This window comes from Amblyomma maculatum, chromosome 1, assembly GCF_055883805.1.
Source record: "Amblyomma maculatum isolate TAMU_Amacu chromosome 1, ASM5588380v1, whole genome shotgun sequence".
Lineage (NCBI taxonomy): Eukaryota > Metazoa > Arthropoda > Arachnida > Ixodida > Ixodidae > Amblyomma > Amblyomma maculatum.
Window position 1 is genome coordinate 234810883 of NC_139344.1, and position 25467 is coordinate 234836349.

At 45.4% G+C, this 25467-nt stretch overlaps 1 protein-coding gene across 1 annotated transcript in view; it reads right to left on the reverse strand.

Moving 5' to 3' along the window:
* Window positions 1-25467, reverse strand: part of LOC146205917 (protein APCDD1-like) — a 214952-nt gene that overhangs the window by 151589 nt on the left and 37896 nt on the right. The window contains exon 2 of the mRNA XM_084590583.1: window positions 10055-10193. Coding sequence (XP_084446709.1) covers window positions 10055-10193 — 139 coding nt within the window. The remainder of the gene's footprint in view (window positions 1-10054; window positions 10194-25467) is intronic.

Below are 25467 nucleotides of genomic sequence, written 5' to 3' on the forward strand. Positions count from 1 at the left end.
ATTCTGGCCTCATGTATTTACTGCCCCGTTTCAAGAAAAACCCCGCTGGAGGTTATTCGTTTCTTCTTTGGTGAATCTACGCCGTGCACGAAAGCGATATTTTGACTGGGGAAACTTGAAAAACAGATTCTTCTTTTTGCTGCCCGGTCAGTGCTTGACTGTTTGGAGCCATTTTCGCTGCCCCTTGCCTTACTTTCCCACCACGCTGTGCGTTTTTATGGCACACCGTTGACTGCGGCGACAGCGAACTGCCCACCGAGGCAGTAGTTGCGCGGGGGGGCAACACCGAAAAGCTTTCCCGGCGTCGTGTGGGAAGGAAGTGTGCTAAGTGCCAAGCGCAGCGCGAAATTGTCTTGAAGCGGTAACAGGGGAATATATATTTACAGTTGGTCGGGGGCTTATCGGTCCTGCCTGGTACCCCCGTGAGTAATAGCGCACAGTGCTGCTCCTCGCGCGTCGCCGCACGGAAAGGGGGCCGTCAAACGGACAAACGCGCGCCGAGCAAATCCGGCCGCCAGAGACGCCATCGTATCGCCCCCGTCCCAGTCCTGGCCACCGGGCCTCTTTCAAGTAGTAAAACGTCGTTCGCAGAAAGCCGGACTCGGGAGCGGCCTACCCTGCCGCCCGCCCGGCTCTTCCTTACGCGCTCCGAACTCGGCCGCTCTCTGGCTGCATTTTGAGATGTTTTGGTGCACTTTTAAAGTTTCCGTTTATCTGCGGACAAATGACTCAAAGTCGGAACTGCAGGCTGCACTTGCAGCTAGCTGTGTTCACACATATTAAGAAAAATGGAAGTATAGCCCAGGCCAATGAATGCAGTGCGTGTCTCCGTGCCTCCGTCGGTCTGTGAATTGTATTTGACTGTCAGGTGCGGCCTGTGATGCCTTCGCGGTTTAGGGTGAACAATTTAGGAACTTGTTCCTCTGAAATAATTTATTATTGTTTACATTATGGCTATAGTTGTTCTTGTTATTCTCGCAGTTGCTATGGTTACTACTGTGGTATCGTGGTTGTTATCATCAATAATTTTGCTTTTACGTAAATGAATCTGTTTGGTTTATGGGGTTTGAAGTCCCACCATGGCAGGGTTGTTAAGTACATATATACCTTGTTCACGGTTTAGTATCTGTTTGAATTTAACGTCGAGTTTTGCGAATGTATCTACAAGAGCACTTGCCAAAAATAGTGTCCTCCCTTGCACAGGTTGCACCTGGCTGTCACTCCGGCCGCATGACGGCGTGCGCTTCCCGTGCAACTTAAACATCGGGTACGTGACGCAATCATGAGATTTCAGTATATATATATATATATATGGGAATGGAAATCAATTGAAAAGGAATGCTAGTGCTGTTTGTCGTTGCGAATCAGGGTGAAGAGCCAGCAACAACAATGAAAAGCCGCTGTCAGTTCTGAGGTGCACTAAGATGCGTAACTAAAATTTTAGCGGCGAAATAGTTAAGCATACGAGAATGCGTGTCCAGAATGGCTACTACTACAGTCAAAATTCGATTTAACGAAACCCGATGTAACGAAGATATTGTAATTCCCCCTCAGACGCCCATAGGATCCAATGCTTCGACTAACTCGAAATAACGAAATCAATTCCGTGAACTGTCCCGATTTAACGACCCTTTTTTCGAAAAATGAAGGTTAAGAGGGCTATTTTTGGTCTATTTTGTAGAAAGGGCCCCAAAATTTATTGATTGCGTGCGCACGGTAAAGGCGCGGAGCACCTTCGTCCCGCTTTTTTCTTTTTTTTTTTTTCCTTTTTGCGCGGCGCAAAACAAGAGCTGTAGTGTTCAGTTGAATTCACCAGATGGTAACAGCGATAAAAAAAAGTCTCGTGTCACATTCTAAGGGGCGGTGTTGCTGTTCGGTGCTTTTTTCCTTTTTTTTTCTCTTTTTTTTTTTTGTGGCGTGCTTCGTGTGGTTCGTTCGCCATTGTGCTTCTGCGGATATTTCCACGTGCCTTTGAGTGCATGCTTCCCTCAAGCTCAGCTTCTTAGGCAACTTAGGCCTACAGTTCAGACATACGTGAAATTGATGCGGTCATTGCTCACAACGCGCGCACAGGCAAAGATCACCGACTTGTTTGCTGGAAAATAAATTTGTAGTCCTCTCGGGCTCTTCTTGATGAGTAACAAACACTTTTTGTTTCTTGTGCGCGAACGGCGCCAGTCATTTTTGTTGGCCGCATTTCATTTTGGGTGCATTAAGGCTTCGCAAGTATGATGCCGCGGTAGCTTTTTTGGGTGCCGCCGCACCTTATAATCGAATGTACCAAATTATAGGACCGAGAAATGCCACACTCGATTTAAAGAAATGCCCAATATAATGAAATAATTCACGGCTCCCTTGAACTTCGTTAAATCGAGTTTCAACTGTATTTAAAGCTGGAATGAGGTTAGATACAAACAAGCTGCTTAGCCTCCTCTGAGAATTGCTTGAAGAGAGCATTGCGTACTCCACAGTTATGACGTACCTGTCACCTGTCAGCGTTGAGAAAGACAGAGCTGAGAAGCACATTGGGGTGCCGAACGCTCAAACACTTCACTCGTTAGAACAGTTGGAGATTCGTAGAGCCCTCGCTACCATGGTTAGGCTGTCGTGATTGCCGAACTGGTCAGGAGCACCAATATTGTGAGAATCACGTCCCAAGTTGCTGACTTTGGCTGTGGTTAACAAACGCTACCATGCTACAGAGTAAAAAAAATGAGAAGGGTTCAATGCTAATGAACCGAATATGGAGCGAAAGCATTAGCTTCGGGTTACTGAGCAATCTTCTTCTTCGTCTGTTTAAATAAGGACACGTACACGGCACGTAGCGACGAGCGGTTAGACTTGTAGTAGTACTGGTTTCGCAATAAAACAGAGCTGGCAATTTCTGGTGCGCACTCTCCTCAAGAAAGCAGACTTTGAGCGTAAAGGTAAATGGCCACGACTTCAGGCCATCCTTTGAATTTCCTCTTTGCAGCTGAGAAACAAAGTCATTCTTCTGATTCCGCCGCTGGCCGCTCACAAAACGCGCAGTGCTGAGTTAAAAAACGGCGCCCGCACTGCACGTTTCAGAAAAGAGAGTAATAGAAGATGAGACATTACGTCTTAGCTGTTCACATCGCCTTGGATGTTGCAACATAACACTCGGCAGCAGCTAAGACTTCGTGATGTGTGTGTGTGTGTGTGTGTGTGTGTGTGTGTGTGTGTGTGTGTGTGTGTGTGTGTGTGTGTGTGTGTGTGTGTGTGTGTGTGTGTGTGTGTGTGTGTGTGTGTGTGTGTGTGTGTGTGTGTGTGTGTGTGTGTGTGTGTGTGTGTGTGTGTGTGTGTGTGTGTGTGTGTGTGTGTGTGTGTGTGTGTGTGTGTGTGTGTGTGTGTGTGTGTGTGTGTGTGTGTGTGTGTGTGTGTGTGTGTGTGTGTGTGTGTGTGTGTGTGTGTGTGTGTGTGTGTGTGTGTGTGTGTGTGTGTGTGTGTGTGTGTGTGTGTGTGTGTGTGTGTGTGTGTGTGTGTGTGTGTGTGTGTGTGTGTGTGTGTGTGTGTGTGTGTGTGTGTGTGTGTGTGTGTGTGTGTGTGTGTGTGTGTGTGTGTGTGTGTGTGTGTGTGTGTGTGTGTGTGTGTGTGTGTGTGTGTGTGTGTGTGTGTGTGTGTGTGTGTGTGTGTGTGTGTGTGTGTGTGTGTGTGTGTGTGTGTGTGTGTGTGTGTGTGTGTGTGTGTGTGTGTGTGTGTGTGTGTGTGTGTGTGTGTGTGTGTGTGTGTGTGTGTTTTACACCTGTTTATTTTGCCTTGAAGGGCGCAGCGCTTCGTACGCGTTCACCACTTAGGCTCAAGAGTAGGGTACTGCACTTAAAAGGCACTTACAGAAATCTTCACGTGTTCCTTCTTTTCTTTCGCAATGGAAGAGAAATGTGCACCATCCTTAAGAGGACTTAAATGAAGTGCATTTGTTTTCGCTTCTATGTCGTGTCTACATTTCTTGGCTGCAGGATCTGTCCTCGAAGCATAATCTTGTTACCTCTGGGCCACGCATTAGCGTACCTCAACTTCATTTGTACAAAATAGCTCTCCCCAAGGGCCTGGGCTGGTAAAGGTCCGGACGTCCCTGAATCTGACTAACTTAATAAATTTAATGCTTGTTCCCTTACATTTGCAACAATGTGCTTTTACAAACTGCACACTTTGCATACCGGCAAAGAAAAAGAATGGGGGGGGGGGGGATCTTAATTACGCGAAATCCCCATCCACACACACAAAAAGATAAATACTCTCATTAAGTTTGTACGCACAAAGCTGGACAGAAAAATACCGTTAAAGAGCTAACGTTGCTCGCGGAGGGGAGGCTTATGTAAATTTCCCGAATTACTAAGCTCCTGTTTGTCGTCTTCTGGAGGAGCGATGTGTACGCTGGCAGAGCAGCTGCACGTTTTCTTTTGCTGTTTCGGTGCCCCCGGCCACAGTATGTTAGGACAATACCTTGGATTTTTGTGTCCTCTTCTGTACAGGTGGCAGCCGCCTGCCATCATATTGGAAAGGAAACTCGTCATAAAGCTTCCACAAAAGGTCAAAACAGACTATACTTTTAATGTATATGGAGTTCAAATGACAGATTTCGCGTCTGGAAAAATTTGTTTTTGTTTTTTTCACATGCGATTGGTTTTAAATATTTATCTCCTTCTTTCACGTAATTGAACACCTGAAAGCAAGAGTCCAGAATAAACACGTAGGGTATAGGTGGGAGGATAGAAATTAATAGTAACCAGATGTGGACAAGGTCGGAGATGATTCAATTAAATTAAATTTATTCAACATCGTGAAGATGTTGGGTACGCCGACAAAAAGCCAGAAAAAGGCTTGACAGAGGTCGACGCACCCTACAAAGAGTTGACAGCAGTATGCACAAACAAGCATTAGTTACATAATGAAGTAACAAACTCTACAATACAATGATAGCAGCTAGGTGTATATGAATAGGGTATAAAGCAGAACGTGAAACACTTAAACTACCAATAATACACACACAAAAAAAAAAACAAGTAAAAATCACAGTGATGCAACATTGTTGATAGTGTTTTGTATACATTAGTTTACTTGTACATTCTTTAGCAAATAAGGAAGAGTATAGCGCAACATTTGGCGACCATAATTGGTTCTAGTTTTGGCACAGTCCATGTGAAACGAGCGCGAGTAGAATAATTTTGGTTTTTTTGCTTTTAAAAGAGACAGCTGTGTCATGAATGAGCGTTGTTTTAAAATATCAGTCTTGTACCTCCTAAAAAGTAGAATGTCATACAGCTTGTGAATGGGGATGATGCCAAGTGCCCCAAAAATCGGTGTAGTGTGATCAAATCGCGAAGAATTGGTAATACTACGAACAATATTCTTCTGAATGAGATGCAGCCGTTTAATATTGGTAAATGACATGGTACCCCACACCGAAAAACAATAATTAAGAACAGAAAATGGTTGGTTGGTTTATGGGGTTTAACGTCCCAAAGCAACTCAGGCTATGAGAGACGCCGTAGTGGAGGACTCCGGAAATTTCGACCACCTGGGGTTCTTTAACGTGCACTGACATCGCACAGCACACGGGCGCCTTGCTTTTCGCCTCCATCGAAAAGTGGCCGCCGAGGCCGGGATCCGATCCCGCATCCTTGGGAACAGTAGTCGAGCGCCATAACCACTGCGCCACCCCGGCGGGGTTAAGAACAGAAGAAAATAGCGCATTGTACAACATCTGTTTAATACGCTGCATCAATAAAAATCGCATTCTGGATACAACACCAGCAACCTTCGACAATTTGTCCCCAGCCATTTCGACTATAGATGGCACTCCTCCGCCATGCCTTCAAGATTGGGACTTCTCTGCGTCAAATGCCGTCAGTACGTCTGTATCAAGTTAAGTCGCCACCACCACTCTTGTTTAGATTTAGTTACCAAACAAGGGAAGTGCTGTATAGGAAGGAAAAGTAACTAGACCGCGAAAGTGGCAGTAAACTTTTACTGCAGGACACCTAACACCGTAGTAAGAAATTGACGAGCTCGACAAGCGGTCTGCGATGCTTACAAATTATCGGCGGCGTAAACCATTACTGTTACGCCGCGTGCTACTTAACAATATTCTTAATCCTCTTTCGCAGTTCACTCGCTTTTCCTGTGCACACACCACATACCGAGTACTGAGGAGGAATACAGAATACCATTTAACACCCCCCTTCGTTGGCTGCGCTATTAAACGTTTCACTCTCAATCCTCGCGCCCTGTTCACCCAATGGGCCGTCACCCGTTTCCTTTAGGCAGACCAAATCGTGGCTGTGTGCTTGGCCTCAAGCCTCGACGTTAGCGGCAAGCCGTCTCGGTAAAAGACACGCACCGCTAAACAAAGCTTTTCGTCTGCGGCTGAAATTGTTTAAGTTTGCAGTGCTTTTACAATCTCTTCAACCTCACGTTATAACGTTAGCGCTTACCATAACAGAGGAGTTAACTCTACGCTTTCCACCACGCCGCCTGTGCGCGTGTTAGGACGAGTGAAAATACGTCAGGCGGAGGGCACAGAATGCATAGAGCAAGTTTTAGAGCGTCCACAGAGCACGTTTTATGAAACTCAAGCGCGTTTTCTTGGCAACCGGCGGAAAGCGGACGAACGGGGGCAAATTTCTCATCCCACGAGAGGCAGGAGATCGAAATATATTCGCTGCCGGCAACTTAAACAAAGTTTCTGGGCTTATTTTTCTCCTTTTTTTGAGCGACTACATTATGAACCTCTGAACACGTCACTCAAAGTGTACGATCAATAACGGCGACCCTGCCCCACGCATACGACCACCGTGCCGATGCGGAGCAGGGTATATACCCTTAGCGCTGGCGGTGGCAGGCCACGTTGGCTCCTTTTTTATTTCTTCCTTTCGCCGCTCTCATTCATGGATGAACGGCTGCGACCTCTGCGGCCTGCCACGTGCCCGGGCTGGCGTCTAATTTCCTGTGTCTAATTCGCCGCTAAGCTGCTAGCGTCCCTAGATTCGCGAAAAGGAGCATTAGCGCTTAAAAACTTTGCCGTGCTATAAAGTATGCGCATAATTAAGCGCTACGACGCCGTAGGCAGGGCCCCGAAGTCAACGAGACGTTCCTAATTATCTTTTCGAACCATTTAATTGCGTTCAGATTTGTTGAATCCGAAAGACGGAAGTACCAGCTATAGCGTGTTGGTCACGAAATGAACTCTGATGCCAAATAACAGCGACCTGTTCGCCGCTCTCTCTCGCGCCAGCAAACGTCCTATCGCATTGCCTGATAACTTCGATTCTTTTAGAGGGCCGATGGTCAGCTTCCGCGCGTAAACCCAAAGTCTATATCGCTGCCAGGTTCCAGAATCCGGGCACTGGCGTCAGCAACGGCTTAAAAGTTTCTTTCAGCAACCATTGAGCGGCTCAGTTTCAACAATTTCTGCTCTACTTCATGCAGGATTAATTGCTGGCTGCCGTTTCTCAATACCGCGAAGGTCTGTCACATACAATACGAGAATTTTCTCGACAATTTAGGGTATGAAACTGTGGTCCCGTGTTACACATCTGTCTGAAACCATACGTGCAGATTGACCGCTGGTCGCATTTAAGAAGAGTGGCCCTTCGTTGTCTTAGTTAGCAATTTCTAGACCACTAACCACATCATTCGACTTCGCATTATAAACACAGTGCAAAATCTACAATGCCTCTTCTCCTCCCCCGGCACTCAATAGAGCTCTTCAAGTACCCCATGCATGACTGCAAAAAGGAGGTGCGGAGAACAAAAAAATACGATTATGAAAAACCACCGAACATCCGCCACATTCAACAACTGTATGGAAACGTGTGCGCTGCGGCACAAGTGACGAAAGCTTGGGGAAACAAGGGAATCGCGATCGTGTGGCACAGGCAATAGGCTGAGGAGGGAACACGTGACACTATGCACCGTAACCGAAAAAGTGCACTGGCAGCGTAGATTTAATTGGGTTTCATGGCAGGCAAGTGAAGAAGAAACTAAGTTTGTTTCCTATATTGCAGCAGCCAGAGAGAGCCTTTCCTTGCCGTTTTGTTCTGCCTTGCGATTCCGCACCCATTGTTTCGCTGAGCCCTTTGTTCTCTACGGGCCCAGTTCGCTTGCGCAAATGGACCGTCCAACTGTGTCTGAGAATATCGTCGCGTCCTCCTCTTCCTCCTTTTGCTGCGCTCCACTTCGGCCCGGCCAGGAAAGGGTGCTCAACGTGGGCATGCCGCGGGACAAGCAAAAAAAAAAAAAAAAAAAAAGATGAAGGAAAGAAAGAAAGAAATGGAGCCGGGTGAAAGGGAGAGGAGACGAGCGTGCCGCGTGGCGCACGGTACTTCCTTTGCAGCCGAGCTTGACGGGCATGGGCGCCGTTATGGGTCCGCTGGGAAGAGGACTTCATTTGCAGTGGGGAACAGATTGGTGGGAAAAAGCAGTATCCCCAGCTTTGCTCAGGCGTTGCGATCTTCTAGCGCAGACCGGCCGCGTTAATGCCGGCATGTAATGAGCAATCGGCGCTGCACTGCGTTGTATATACACCGGCCATCCTGAGACTCTTTTGAACTGTTCTTGTTCTTCCTTAACTCGTTATATCCCTGCTCCATCAAATTTAAGGCTTTTGCTGCCTTCTTGAGCCCCGAATGTCTTCAACCCAAATTCTCAGCGGAGCTTCCCAGGATAGTGAGAGCGAATTCACCTTCCGCGCGCACACTGCAGGACGTTCCTTGAGAAATGTTCGTGCTCAGTTTCATCTTGTTCCGTTACGTCATTGTACAGGGCGTGTGTACCTAGGAGGGTTTCCCCATCATGTACAGACGAAGCGAGGTGGTCTCCTCGGACGGTCCTTTATGTATTCCGCAAACTGGTGGGCCTATGATCGGTTTCTAGATACAACAGTGGGTTGCGATGTAGTAAGAGCTGTTGTTTCAATATTTGAGGTCACTGCAATTTAGAATACTTTCTTAATTTGCGCGGTCAGTGCATTCGCAGTCGTTCAAAATGGAGCGTATCAAAAGACGAGAAATAAAACTACCTTGAATCCTTCACCTTTCCTTCCGAAAAGGGGGAAGGGGGGGGGGGGGAGGCAACACTGAGCGGTACAGTTTCCGCACAAACCATGAAAAGAACTTCCTGTGTTTTTCTGTCTCTGCACGATTTAAAATTTTTATTCTTTGCAAGAGAGAAACTTAGGTATGTTCAAAGGAAGTAACATTTCCGCTTGTGCCAGTAGAAAAGTGCAGAAAAAGGTACGCACAATGGAGCTAGCTTCCCGGGAGAGCCGGCATGGTATACGACACAGGTTATTTGTCGGTAATGAAAGGCACAGAAGCCTCTCGTTACGTATTCCAGAAAGTATTCAAGCAACCCTGCATTATTCAAAAAAAGAAAAAGAAAAAAAAAAGACCTTGCTTCGGTTGTAGGTAGCGAATAGGCATGCCCAAAATAGGATCTCCGCCGAAAGGCTGGCGTCCCACTGTCAGTCCGCTACCTGTGTTGGCGATACGGTTTCCAACAGATTTCGCTGTGATCTACTGAACGCTCTAGGCCCTCTAGGCGACATCTATCGGTCGCACGAACGTCAGCTTTGGTATCACAAGAGACAGGAAAGCGCACGCTACGCCATCAGTCACCGTCTTGCCCAAACTTTAGCTGACAAAGTCCAAACTCTTGCTCGGTAAACGTTTCCATTAGAAAAGTTTAGCGAGCACGAGCACAACACTGCACACTTTAGTTCGAGTCCTTATTGGCTGGTACCTTTGGTCCATTAGGACCGGCGCGAGACAGGCTGTTAGAACCCTGACAGATCGTGCAGGCTTGGCTATAGTCATCGACACATGCATGCGAACGCATGCGAGCTCATTTGTAATCTCAGCTGGTGCAGGCCGCGTTTGCATCGTGCTCGGCATTCCGTATCCACAAATCGCTCAGAAGAGGTCGTCGACTTTGAGCAGTCTCTCCGAGGTGTGCGTGCTGTTAGATAGGGGCAGCTAAGAGACTACGAGTGCTACACATCTACAACGGGCATGAGAGCAAAGATCCCGCGTACCGTTGCGAGACCCAGGTGCCGCTCAGGTCGGGCTCAGAGGGCGAGGTTTCGGCGTGCCAGTTGCGAGCGAAGTCCCTGGCCCAGCGCAAGCAGCGAGCGCTGCCGTCCTCGCCCTTGGCGAATGCGCCGCTCGGGAACCCTGCACCAGCCACACCGAAATACAAGACGTGAACACGGATGCCCAGGCGCTGAAGATAGGCCACGCTTCCTGAGCACGGCTCACGCCCCTGGCTGTTCTTCTTGCAACCGAGCAAGGCGCCTGTGCAGTCTGCACATCAGCGTTGCGTACGAAGTAGGTTGCCTTCATGGTATTCACACGTCAGCCCTTAATGGGCACCATTGAAGGGCACCGAAAGTTATCGAAAACTGCTTCATCCTATTTATGCGTGCATTCCACTCTCTTGCTGCACTTATACGGAGATGTGGAAATGGCAGTTGAAGCGAGGCCGAGTTCACAGGGCTATTTACACTTCTCGATTGGACATAGTTTGCCAGCGCGAGAGTGCACTGAGAAGATGACTTTATCGTACGGCTGGCATCAAGAAAGACCCTCTCGTGCAGCATAAACCTGGCGTACAGATCTTAATTCATTCATGCAGGTCAACAGCCGTCTGAGTTCGACCTCCCATGCATGAGCTGACGCAATACCTGGCTTCCATAGCCCTGCTTACTCCGAGAAAGATAAAGCACCCGTGCCGCGTGAGAATAGCGAAAAAAAAACAACAAAAAAAAAAAACATGCCCGGCCCGCTTAAAATTATACTCTTTCCGTGCGAAGGACATTATTTATTTATTTATTTATTTATTTATTTATTTATTTATTTATTTATTTATTTATTTATTTATTTATTTATTTATTTATTTATTTATTTATTTATTTATTTAAATTTACTGTAAGACTTTACAGGCTCATACAGGAGTGGGTCACACGGCAAATAATCAAGAATGAAAGAACAGCAAAATTACAGAGCAAAGAACAAAATGAAAGTGTAACAGCGCATGAAGCAGTTCACAGTACAATTTAAAAAAAGAAAAAAAGAAAAAGAGAAACACGCAAATCAAAGTTGCAATGAACTGCAGGATATTCACAGTCAGTCCTATCCCCACAGAAGTGCGCTGATTTTAGTTTCAAATAAATTAGGCTGTGGCTAAAGGTACGTCCGACGGACCCGATCAGTGGTCTTAAAGGTACGTCCGACGGACCCGGTGCGTTTTTCTTCGGGATCCGTCGGACGGATCCGGGAAATATTTTTCAGAGGTACGGCGGACGGACCCGATCGGTAGGGTTCTTCCGACGGACCCAACGCATTTTTCTCCGATATGGGCCTTGGGATCCGTCGGGAAAGCCGGACGGATCCGAGATCCCCAGATGTGGTTGTAGCAACAACATGGTAGCCATATGTAGCCAAATCGAAGTTGGTATGAGGTGTACGCATGGTCATGGTGTATACGTATACGTACGAGGTGCAAGAAGTATGTATACATACTGCATGCGTGAAATGTGAAATTACAAAGAATAGTACAGTGGCAAGAACAGTGCCTAGAATGGGTGATATACTACGTGATGGCATGATGATAGGTTTACGTGAGTTGGACCGCGGCAGGGTGGCAAGCGCAAGCGCATGCAATCGCGGTGTTGACGGCCAGCCCGCGGCCCGCACGCCCGCTCATTTGGTCCTCGTTATCATGTGGATTAACGTCTACGACGGTCGTTATGTAATTATGTAGTTTTGATTCTTCAAAGTTTCCTCACTTCCATATGTGATGAGATGCGTCACGTAACGCATCGCTTTCTGCTCGCATTGAGGTTTGGTGCTGCAAGTTCTACGTAGTACAAGCGGCGCTGAAAAAGCTGGGCACCGCCGGCGTGTCTCTAGCCCAAGCATCGCGTCATTCGTGTTTGTTGTACAACTGGAGGTGTGGTTTGTGCTTACCGTGAGATGCTGTGATTACGGATTACGTCCTACTAGAGTGCTGTGTGAGACTACGAAGAGTGCTGTGATGAGTGCGCCGATGCCCGGACGGACATCAGTGTGTCCGTTTATGATCGGCGATGTTGCACGTGCATGTCAGTGTTTATTAGGTGCAGTAGTAATTTATTTACACGCGCTGTGCAACAATCAGACGAAAATAAGTCATCGACAATTTGTTAGCCTGTACTACAGAGCTCAAAACTCGGAAAATGGGAATGCACATGATGCAGTTTTCGCATGTTGGAGTGGACCGAAAAATAAGTGCCCAGCACACACCGCCGGGATGCGCATTCCTACTGGTGAAATGGATAAGGTTTCTGTAAAATAGCTGCCTGGCACAGCACCTTTCGAAATTTTCAGGCTTTGTACTATTGTTGAAGGCCACTTTATCATTAATAAAGGAACGAATATGCTTTATGTGGTAATGACTAGTGTTTTTTCAACATATTATGTTCATTTTTTTTTGCTTTTCCTTAATTTCCTTTGTTTTTCATGCTAGAAAAACACAAATAGTACACTTTTAAACTTGTCAGTCCAAAGCTGAACATGAATATCTGCCATGCATGTGACAGCTTTAATGCTAGAAAGGTTGACATGTATAGCATGTACGTACACGCTGCGACATCTTAGTGGCACGTTCGGCTACTTGCCCCAAGGTCGTGATGTTTAATACCAGTGATGGCAGGTGAAATGCAAATGCTTCTGTTTTCTGCAAGATGTCAATGCAAAGTACAAAGCCTGGGCAGTCAAATTAGTCTGGAGCTCTCCACTACGGTATTCTTCATAGCTACATATGTCACTTTAGGATGTGAAACCCTACATGCCACAGGTAGGCTGCATTGTTTTTTAGATTTTGTAACCTCTCATCTATGTTTTGCAACATTTGGCTAATTTTAGTTCCCAAACAGTTGCTAAAGATGAAACCGAAGCAGTTCTTGGCATGGTTTGCTGCTTAGATTAATTTTCTAATTGCAGTTCTTTGAAACTTGCATCAATGCTGGACAGTTCAAATAGCAAGCAGTTGAATTGCAGAAATGATGTGGATCATGCATTTCAGTTCTGACAAGTGGAAAGTAATGGTCCTCTCCTTGCATGCATAGGTGCCTTTAGACAAATACATACTCGGGTGTGTGATTGTGACGCATATCAAGGGCCAACAGAAAGCCATGTGGAGCCAGTGTGATATTCTTCATGAAGGCTAAAGTAAAATTGTACAACAGCTGCTGTACCATGCAGAAAAAAATTGATCATTTAGTGTATGATTAACTGACCATGAATAGCATCTTACTCAGAGTATGATGTGATATATATCTGGTTTAGCATCCCAAAATAACTACGGCTATGAGGAACACAATAGTTGAGGGCTCTGGTATAATTTCGACCACCTGGGGTTCTTTTACATGCACTGACACCGCACGGTGCATGACAGCCTATTGTTTCGCCTCTATTGAAATGCCTCTGCTGTGGCTGGAACCAAATCTGCATCTTTGGGTTCAGCAGCCAAGCACTCTAACTACTGAGCCAGCACAACGGGGCCAAGTATCAAAATGCATGCCATTACATTTCCTTCTAGCCTGTGGTTTTCTTCACAGAACTAATGTATACAAGAAAAAGTAAATAGCAATAAAACATTAGTTTTATTGCACATTATATTCACATTTCAGCAAACATTCTCTAGGAAAAAATTTCTCATAATGTTTGCATGGAAACCATGAACATCTTACAAAAACAAAACAATGCACTTACTCCACTCCAATTATTAATGGGCAAGGTTGCATCTATGCTACTACACTGCACTTATCACAAAACCACAAGCCCCATCTGCTTTGGCCAATCACTTGATGAAACTAACGGAGACAGATGTCGCACACCACAGACTGGTCGTCTCGCAACATATCTCTGCATATGTTACATTTCAATTTCATGCCTTTCCACTTAGTTTCAACTGTTGCCAGCATTACTAGTTACCCATCTTTTCTGAAATTCCTTTTTTACGCTGTTGGGATCAGCATCCTTGTTAACGATGGTCTCTGGAATTTTCGATGCTATCATTTTCACATCTTCCTCATCTGGAAGAACAAAGGAAATAAGCGTTGAGCAGAAAAAAAATTAGGGAGACTCCTAATCTCCACTGTAAGGGTATGGTGTGCCAGCATTAATGGTTCTTGTCTGCAGATCCCACTGTGGATTCCCGTTAATTTACATGCCCTTTGCTACAAACATAATTACTAATTCCTTAATTCATGTCTCTGTTATCTCAGATATACTCATTAGCATACGGTCGTAGGCTGCCCTGTTAGGTGATAGACAACCTGGCATAGACCTCTGTAAGCCTCAACCTTTCTTAATTGGAGCTGAAACGTCGCAGAACATATTTCAAATATAACTTTGTAAGCTTGACTTAACAGCTCCTGCCATGTCGTGTGGCCTCGTGACATTTGGCTCGTGGCACTTTTGGCTTGTGCACAGGGGTCATCTGTTAAATACTGGTTAACATGCATGACAAATACATTTTCACACAAACTGGTGGCAAATGGTCAAGTGGTGCACTGCAGATTCTGAAATGTATACCTAATATGCATGCAAGGATCGCACCATCACATAACATGATCAAGAGTTCTATCAGTACCTGTAGTTGCATAGCATTTCAATGCCCATTAAAGGACCACCTCAGACAATGGTTGTTGTTACCACAAGACCTGTTCTAACAGCGTACTGATACCATTCCACTGAGCGATGGACATGTATATGCACACCCTAGATAGCTCATGATTGTGGATCTCATTTATTTCTACGACTTCCAAGGAGTTCCTGTCGTCAGAAACCCTACACTTTATGCAATCGGGACAGTTGTCTTGAAAGGTGATGAAAAGAAATAACTAGGTTACCTTGACGCAATGCTAAATTACAGAGGGTGAATATGCTGCATGAAGATACCAAGAAGCTTGTACAAAGAAAAGTGAGAGTGAAATGGCAGGATTTTTGAAACAATGAAATAAACTACAAACTATACTTGTCAAACCTGTCATTAAGGAATGGAAATCATGCAGTAATCAAAAACACAACATGGAGGCCATTTTAGGTCATCTTCACAAGACACATATCCACACCTCACACACAGCTTCATACTTATGAAAGAGGACAAACCAATATGCAAGGAGTGTGGAGATGAACTAACAATAAACCATATCTTACACGTGCGCCAGAGTCGAGAAAATAAGAGGAAACATTTTGTACAATTTTGCAACAGATCCTTTTCCATACCAGCATGATTCTAGGAGAGACGTGCAAATTTTCTGCATTTTTGGTTTCCTAAAATGTTCCTAAACAAGCTACATCCTAAAGAACATTTTAGTCATTACACACAAAATAAATACATTACACAAGCTTGTTCTTGGTGCATGGCAGCATTAGTTGCTTATGCACCATAAAAATCAATACAATGCTGTAAGGTATACCTTGGTTAGCTATGTTATATGAGAAAAGCTTTCGGTCTGGTGTGGTCCTTATTCACGTGACAGCGCTGTCATGAGGGTCTATGTCCCAGCGATCGGAAAGTGACCTATTCCAATAATTCTACAAACTGAAGGCGATTCTACAGATTTCTAAAGACTGGAGTGCTCAACTGTTTTATCAACGTCCGCCTGCTTTGACAGCCTGGAGTGAAACTGTTGAAGAGAATACATTTTTTAACATTTAACGCGTTTCTGAAGGCGTTGCTTTCAATTACGGGGCCCACAAAAAGCAGCTGAATGTCAAACGCCGCCTAGGTAGGCTTTCTAGCTAGACAGCGGTGTAACGCGGAAAATCGCTCCGCCGGTCCATCGCTGGCGCCGCTGACTTGACAGGCGAACTGTTCAAACTTATAGCTACAGACCACACCTGAAACACTGAATTGCGCATGATCAAGACAGAATTTCTCTAACACTGAGCACTGGTAGCTATCGATTTCGCGCCCAATATTGTGAAAATCTGTCCTCTCTTCGATCATTGATACGTCCACGGTTGAACATTTATGCGCCTCGGGGTAGGCCAGCCGTTGGAACATGGATGCGTGGTTGTAGCAACGATCACTTGCATGGCACACTCTGCAAAATTCCAAGAGTCAGCTTCTGCAACGAAATGTGCAGCGCACATTTTCTACCGCGTACCTAAGTCCGGCGATGCATGCATATCGATCCCGATCGTTTCAAAGCTGCGCGGCCGTTCAGTCGGGTCACGCTAACCTCGAGCATGCGGAGGTTTAAACTACATGTACGCAAAATTCAACGACAAGAAAAAGATGCAGGCTAAGCACAATGAACATTGCTGTTCACATGGAAATCGGATCATTCGCGCTTCCGTCTTTCCGGTTGTGCACTCTTGCGGTGCGGTGCAGTAGGTCTTCGCCTCGACGAGTCGATGTGCAGCTCGCCGCAGTAGCAGCGCAGGCCTCTAGTAGATTCGGCATGTCTTCTGCCACGACTCTGAGGTAGAATTTAAACGAAGAATTTAGCTAGAAACATCCTGTTTCCTCGGTCTGCATGTGAGGAACAAGCATAATGCCATTTCACATACATACTTTGGACTGCTGAATGTTCTGCACGGCGAGGTGCGTGTGTGTTGTGCCAGCGCTAGATCTTCGGAGGTCGATGCACGACCTAAGACAGCGTAAATGCTAGGAATAGCTCGCTCGTATTACGGGCAGATCGAGGTGATAGTTTAGTGCGAAGCGAAAGCTGCTCGTGAATGTGCGTATCTCGATGCCAGCTGGTGGAGCTGGTGCAGTACGTAGCATCGCCTGCAGCTATGTGCGTGACAGCGATGCTTGCCGTACACAACCCTAAGTGAAGACCGTATTCTATGTTAGAACGGATGCACTCTTCGTAGCACCTCATCGAACTATCGAGAGTCCGGCTAGCTGATATCATAGAGGATAAGATCATTCACGCGTAGCAAGCGGAATGTGGCCGCGTTCGACGTGCATATAGCCATGAGCCTGTATATCGACGTCCGCCGTATCTTTACGAGAATCGAATGGATACGTCGGACGTACCTTTAGACACTTCGAATAAATTAACAGAATCAACATTCACAATTTCTTCTGGGAAGCGGTTCCATGCTCCAATACCACAGGGAAAGAATGATTATTTAAATATGTCACAATGCGACGAAAAGCATCTGATCCATATGTGATGATTGATTCTGTATGAATGCTGGAAGGGTGGCGCTTGATGTACTTCGTTTTATCTATGTTTATATGCCCGTGATCGAGAAGAAAAAGGAACTTCGTGGCAGAGACACGTCATGCTGATATTAAAGTCGGAATGTTTGCTTGCTTGCGTACTGCAGTGACGCTGTCGTACGGCGAGTATCCGGAGTAAATAAAACGAAGTGTCACGAGCTGTATTTTCTCTGGTTTAACAACGAGATAGAATTGGTGTGGGCACCATACGATACCGGCATACTCACGTATCGGCTGAACTAGGGTTTTAAAAGCAGTAAGTTTGACACGAGGTGGTGCTGTAGCCAATTTTTGAAGCAAGAAATTGAGCTGCCTGAATGCCTTTGTGCATGTGTTATCAGTGTGAGTAGCCCAATTCAGTGTGCTTGAGAACGTCACACCTAAATATTTCACAGTGTCTGACCTTGTTATAGCTGTGCCCCTTGTAGTATAAGTGTATATGTTCGGTATCCTTCTATGAGTAAAGCTGATGCATATTGTTTTGCTGACATTGAAATTCATACCCCCTTTTTCACACCATTTCGCGAGTTGTTTAGTGAGAGGTTTTGTCTGATTTGATCGTCCAGGTAGGCCCACTGTAGTGTTTTTCGTCCATATTTGTTTATTGTTTTTCTCTTGAGGACAGCATGGCATTGACTTCGAAAACATACAAAAACATTCCTCGAGAGCTTGCTCCAAGAGTTTTCTCTTTGCAACCAAGCGTGACGTAAAATGTGTGCATCCGGATGTGCAGCCCGAGTGGGGGGACTGTACCGATGCATGCACCCTGCTGCGGGCAATGTTCTGCAATTTTTGGTTTATTACCCGTGTTCCTCATTTCCAGAAAGTTCAACCCTTATCGCGATTGTCTGACAACGCTTGTACTGTTATTGCGCGAACAAAGCAACCAGTTTTCAAAACAAAATACAAAATGCAATCGCATCTACGCTCCAACAGGTTCCGCATAATTCTCTGCAAGTGAAGTTTTTTTTTTACCTTTTACTTTTACTTCGCAGCTGAGTCGCACTCACCCTCCAGAAACGTCTCGCGATTGAAATGTCAGAAGCAAACGCATCATAGAGTTTGCGGACTATGAAATGGAAATCGTTTAGAGAAAATTTAACTGTACTGGGTCATTGTTATTTTGTATTGCTACGTGCTGGGTTGAAGCAACCTCACGGCAGCCTTGAATCATTGTATTATCACCGGTTACTACAAACGAAGCGTCAGAGGTGCATGCAAAATCCTTCCTAGTAGGTTCTCTCTGTTCAAGAGGAAATTCGCAAGCGACAAGCGAAATGTTGCACTGCTTTGACACCCTTACAATATGAGATTCAAGCGTCACCTAGACTCACAATAGCTACTTGCAAGCCTCATTAACCAAACCCTCCTGTTCACCTGTATAATTATGAATTAACTGACAAACTGTAACGCACGCACGAACTTACCCACTACCCCCCCCCCCCCCCACACACACACACACACGCGTCCTCTATGCGGCTCAGTTGTGTCGCACAACATGATTCATTTTGCCGACATATTGGATGAATCTGACTGGACTCCCCGCCCCGTCATGCTGGCGACAAACCAAACAATCATTTCTGGCGGCTGAACAAACTACAGCACTTCTTCCTTCGTCTTTAACCTCTATATTCACGGTCTCACTCCGCTGCTCTTTTTCCAGGCCAGCCATGATTAGGTTTAACCAAAATTGCATGTGAAACTGCTGCAGAAACACGAAAACGCAAAATCAGTAAGTTATCGAGTAGCAAAGGAATAGTAACCGGCTATGCCAGCCCAACTGCAGCCTTACTGAGAAACCGCTTTGCGTCCTCTAAACAAGCATGGTCAGACATGAAACGCTTGCGGACGTGCACCGCTCAGCCTCTGCAGAAAATGGGGTGCGCGGGTGGTTGCAGCATTTTTCTGTCTTTAGGTTGTGGAGGCTTTAGTTGGAGCGCGATGAAAAGAAAAAGCTCGCATAATGAAGATCAGTCTCAGTTCAGTCGTTCAGTCGGGTCCGACTCTTCGTGACCCTATGGACCATGCCACGCCACATAATGAAGATATATTAACAAAATTCCGCCCCATGCAGGCCTTTCTTTGTTATACTCTACATTTTTTATTGTAAGCTTAAGAGTTTTTGTAGAGGATTCTAATAATAAACCATGTTAAATAAATTATTCAAGTGCAAAATACTAGTTTTCCCCAGACAGCCGCCTGGGGCTGTCTCATTTTCATGTCTGCAATATTTATCAGCTTCATTTTATACAGTGACAGCTAGTACATCCTATATACGGAGCAAGAAGGCAGTACAGACAACGTTCTGTTAATGCTCTCAGAGGGGTTTCAGTCATACGTGGTTAATGAACACTTCTATCTAGAAAAATAAGAAGCCGTTTTGAAGGAACTCAATTGTGTTTATTTACAGCAGAAAGAAAAAAATATTCTGATTGTACAGCACATAAAAACAGCATCTAAGTGACGAACCTTGACACTAATATTGCATTATGAGCGGAAGGGTTAAAATTAAAAGCTCACCAGTTCGAAGCAAACCTAAACAAGGTAAAATAAGTCTAGGTGAAAACATCTTATTTGCTTGGGAAATGTTGGCACCATCCCCTCCCCCCCCCCACCCCCCCACCCCCACCCTCGTATATTACGTGTCCTCGAGCCCTGGCCATCGTCGCCACTTTACCCGTCCTGAAGAAACGACTTGTCAAATATGCAAGGCCGGAAAGCGTGCCCACGGAAACCAAACGAGATGCCGGGCACGCGAGTGAGTGCCACGGTAAAATTGCTACACGCAAGTACGCACGCACGCACGCATCCCCCCCCCCTACACACACACACACACACACACACAAAATCGTACCTGAACGAACGCTAATACTCTCCCCCCACCCCGACTCAGGTGCCGAAGCTTTTAGCCTAATCGGCTCGCCCCGTGGCTCCACTTTCGCTTTTCGAACGAGGCCAACGCAGGAAAGCAGTGGAGAAGAAAGGAAAAACTAAAGCTGGCAGAAGCGAGCTGAAGCAAAGCTGAAGCCACCCAGAGAGAGCAAGCGGTGCTCCCGACGGTCGACCGCCGCCGCGCGCTCCTCTCTCGTCGGCCGGCGCAGAGGGACCTCTACGACGAGCAAAACAGGCGCAAGGAGTTGTCGGGGAAAGAGGCGCTCAATAGAGGGTCATGCACGATGGCTGCGCTTATTAGCGGTCGCCAATCGACCTCGACAGTTAATCAATTTGCGGCTTGCGCTTCGATAAGCGCACAGCTCGGCCGTACGCCTTATCAGTACGGGCGAATTTGGACAGCGCTAAGTGAAATGTGTGTGCCGCGGCGTTGGAATAGGCGCCACCAGCTCCTCCGCGTGTTTGGTCCCCGTCGTCCGCCTCGCTTCTTTTATTGCTTCATTTATTAAACGAGGCATCTGAAGAGCGTGCCCCACCTCCAGACGAGTCCTTCCACCCGTTCTGCACTGCCGAGCAGCCGCGTCACTCTCTCCTCTAAAGATTTAAGCGCCACTTCGCTATGGACGAACAGTACAACTGCTGGAAATTCCAGTGAACTGAATTTATATATTCTTCCGAGCTCAGCCGAAGACTTGTCACCTCTTGGTTATTAACAGACGCTAAATTTCTAAGAGGAGGAGGAGGAGGAGGAGGGAAAAAACTGATGAATACAGTATATTAAGCACCGAGACAATAAAAAGGTGGACACAGGCAAAGAAAAAATAATGGCGCAGTAAGCCTCAACACTTCACATAACCACGGGCTCAAAAGTCGCCTCTATTCTGTGAGCACACTTTGACACTTGACAAACAGTACAGGCTACATACTCTATTATTGAGGACATTTATAGAAGACCGTGCAAATGCAAGCAACTATGAATCGGTTTTGAAACGTTAGAGCAAGGTTACACAACTGCCATATCATTACAGCACTTTTGTGAAAGTGTTTTATTTTAAGGGCAATAAATACCTCTAATTTTTTTTTTTTTTTTCTACAATGAGTGACCGAATTGCGAGTGCCGATTGTTGTCTCGTTCTTTGCTAGACGCAACAAAAAGTTACGGTTTATTCTGCCCTTTAACGCTTGCTTTATCTTTCTTTTCCAGCACAGATAATTCAGTGGAACATTTGCATATTTACCACACAGTTGATGCCAAGCAACGAAGCCAATCAGCCTGAAATTCCGGTAAGAAACATGGCCGACACCTTCCGTCTCCCATACAAAGTAGCATTTTTTTTAACGCTTCACATAACGTTTTTGGAGAATAGTTATCTGTAACTCGAGAGAATAAATTAATGAGGAATAAATTTATGCAGTGGGCATGACGGTAAAGCTTTCTTTCGTGTTGTATAAACAGGTAATGATGATAGTTGCAAACTAATCGCTTGTGTTATGGGCTCCCTTGGTGCATATAAAGGGGATTAAGGTCATTGGCTATTTCCATCATATTAATAATTCTTCCATCATATTTTACCTTTCTAGACAAACGAAAAATTACACGCTGTAAATGTGAAACTATAGATTCGCAAAAGTTTTTTTTTTTTTTTTTTTCTCACAAGCGAAAATCCACCTGCTTACCTGCAACTGGTAGCAGCAGTTTCATTCCTTCATTGCATCATTCGATCAAATTTCGCACAGTGCGCACGTGCCGAAAACACGCATTATACCGCTTCTATAACGACGCAGCTATCATGTTAAAGGAAACGAATTTACTGAGGCCAGCTTACAACCATCTTCATGGGATATTGCCAGAATTCATGCTTTATTAATCATTTAGTTTAAAATTAGTTTTCAAAAGAATAATTTTGATGAAATATGCGCGACATGAGCTGCATATTACCAGCAGCACTATGGGCTTGCATCGTGTCATAATGCTGTAGTCTTTTCACATAAAAAAAAAAAAGAATGGATCTTATATTCGTGGGCGGAACCTTAATGGTCGCCAAATCCGCCACTGCCACGGCAGCTCGATGGAAGTGCGCTTGAATCGAGCGGGTGCGCCACTGCTATATCACTGCTATGGACTAGACGTTAATATGATCACCAGTAGTTGAATTAAATTAAGGAAGTACTCGTCACAGAGTGGCCTATAAAATAAAAAATAATCGATAACTCTTAAATTCTCCCTCTCTCACATGGCGCCAGGCAACATAATACGGCGTCTTGCACAATATGTTGTTTCGTCTGAAGAGATTTATTTATTTATTTATTTATTTATTTATTTATTTATTTATTTATTTATTTATTTATTTATTTATTTATTTATTTATTTATTTATTTATTTATTTATTTATTTATTTATTTATTTATTTATTTATTTATTTTACCAAGGTACATAGTACATTGTAGAGGGGAGGGGCAAAGAACAAGACAAATTACACAAAAAGCTAGAATACAAATATAAAGCGGAGAGATACAAAAACAAACAGAAAATAATAATGCTTACAAGAAAATATTGTCCCGAGTTTCACACGGTAGCGCGAATAAAAACGTACAAAATACAATGTAAAGTAAGCAAACAATGTTACTACACACAGTAAGTCATTTGTTACATTAGTTTACGAAATAAAAACCTTGGACGGCCGTTTTAAAGTTATCAGTGCTAGTAATACTTGTAAGTGACGCCGGTAAGCTGTTCCAATCTTTGCTTGTTTGGGGAACAAATGAATACGAATAGCTTGCGGTGTTACTATAATGAATATTCACTTTTTTGGCGGTGGTTTAGGCGAGATGGGAACCTAAAGAGGACGTCAGTATGAATTGTAATAATATATTTTATGAAAAAGACATAGGCGAGATATTTTTCTGCGGATGAATAAAGGCGAGAGGTGTAGGAATGATTTCCTATTAGTAACACTGTAAGTCTTTTGGTAATTGTTTAGGATGAATCGGGCTGAGCGATTTTGAATTGCCTCTAGAGATTGAATGAGGTTAGAAGAAAAGAGAGGACTTAAGTAAGTTCCCATAGTTTGATGGCGATTCCTACTCGCATAGAGTGCAGATACATAAAGAGCTATGAGAAGAAAATAGCAACTTTTGAGACATGTGAGCCCCCTTAATTTCCCTTTGTCGCATCCATATCCCTTCTTGCAGTGTCATCATGACTAATCATTCAATGCGTGCGAATAAGATCGATCACCAGCTTCTAACGCGACAGCCTTGAGGCCCCCGTTCACTGGCGAACCTGGCGGCGGGTAGAGAAAATCCGCATCGGTCGAAAAAGGTCGACTTCCCACGCGGAGCAGCAAAATTGAAAAGTTTTTGTCTAAAGGGGCCCGATGACACAGTTGTGCCGTCAGAAGTAATGAAGTGCAGATTGTTCAGATTTGTCCAGAGAATTCTCAGTATTATCCCGATTGAAGCGACAACTATTGCAATTTCTTCCTAGCGTGCATGGCTAATGTGCATTCTGCATTTTCCGCACCCTTCTCTTAAGGCCGTTATGTCCTCAAACATCAACCCCCTCTCCCAGTGAAAAGTAGCATGGCAGAACTCAGAATTGTTTCAAAGACGGCACAATTATCTGCCTTTCAAATTCTCTTCATCTCTCTACCGCGAGGGAAAAAAAAAAAGAAAAAAAAAAACGTTTCCAGCCGATAGCCGCTCCTCTTTCCCTCCTCCTTGCCCTTTGATACCGTGAGACATCGAAAAGAATGAGCATGATTTCTCGTCCCTGCACCTACGTCGAAAAATTGTGCACGTCACGTTCGTGAAGGTATGGGCAGATTCACAGGTGCAAACGCGACACAAGTTTTAACGTCAATATGAGCGGCCCTTCGCATGCATTTCCATGGCGCTCGCGAATAAATAAGGACAAAATCGTTGCTTTCCGTCACCAGTACAAGCAATGCGTCATGGGCAGTTAGCGAAACTCTGCAGGTTATCAAGAAAAATAAAGTGAGCGATGGGAAGGAATTCACAGTCACATGAAGCATTAAATGCTGCGTAACTTCTGGTCCCCTCGTTTCTAAGGCTTCAAATGGGCTGCCTAGCTCCAAACATGGTTTCCCGAAACATTGACAGCGAAACGCTCCTCAACGAGTACTAATGAGAGCTGGATACGGATACGCCCAGGGCGAAGGAACATGCTTCCCCTCAGTACATGCTGGCGATGGCTTTTTCGTACCAGGTGTCTCGGCAAATGGTATGCAGGCCAGCCCGCGTAGCTTGCACCTGCCTCGGATAACAAACGGCACACTTAGGGTACAGAAGCTCGTGATTACCGCCGACCAGATTCTGCTTCCCAAGAAAAGGGCGTTCATTAACAATACAGCACAGGGAAAACAACAAGGGAAGCCCTCTCGCACATCATGAATTCTTCCGAGCTCCAGGCGGTTGCCGTCACTGAATCGATTCCCAGCTTCCGCCATTTTCCCTGGCTCGCCACAGGAGCTGACCCTTCAGTCCCGCGCCTCTTTGTCTTCCCTCTTTCGACGCGTTAGGAAATCTATTTTAAGCCTCATTAGGCCGATAATTAACACCGGCTTATGCTGCAAATTGGAGCACGGCCATTGTCGAGGGCCGTGAAAAGGTTCGACGACGCTGAAGGGTAGAGCGGCCAGCGGAGCCCGCGAGGAGAGTCGATGCTGCCGCCTTCGAGTTTCGACGTTCAGTCGCGGCCACGGATTTCCAATCGGCCGCCGCCGTACTAGGCGGTTATTAGGCAGCCGCCCTGCGGGACGCGTGCACGACTCCGCGCTTTCCGGCTCGATAGTCGACAACTTTTCCCTCATCGATCGCTATCGCCCGGTCGCGATTGCCGCCGAGATTGTAGACTGTCGTGACACCGGAAGACTTGCTGAGTACTCGCCTAGCTCCCTTCGCCCATCTCGAGTCACCGTGGGTGATCCACATCAGAATACATTATCGACCTTGTTCGGAACTGTCAGAGTATATTTCGGGTCTAGTTGCAGCCGCGTGGTACCATTTCGAGGTTCTCGTCAAAATATTAGGTTTTTGATAAAGACGAAGTTTTCAAGGCGAAAGACAGGAATGCTTGAATATCCAAAAAAGTGGGTCACGACTACTTTTACTTGCTCCACCGCTACTGCTCAGTACGTCCACACCAACACCAAGAATTTCAGATACCTGAAATTAAGAAAGAAAAGTGGCATTGCCTAAACAAATTATTTTCATGAAGGTCCGAACAAGACATCAATAAACCACTGCGCGGGCTCAGCGGATATGACGCTCTGGGGGTATTTATGATGTTTTGTTTCTTTTTCG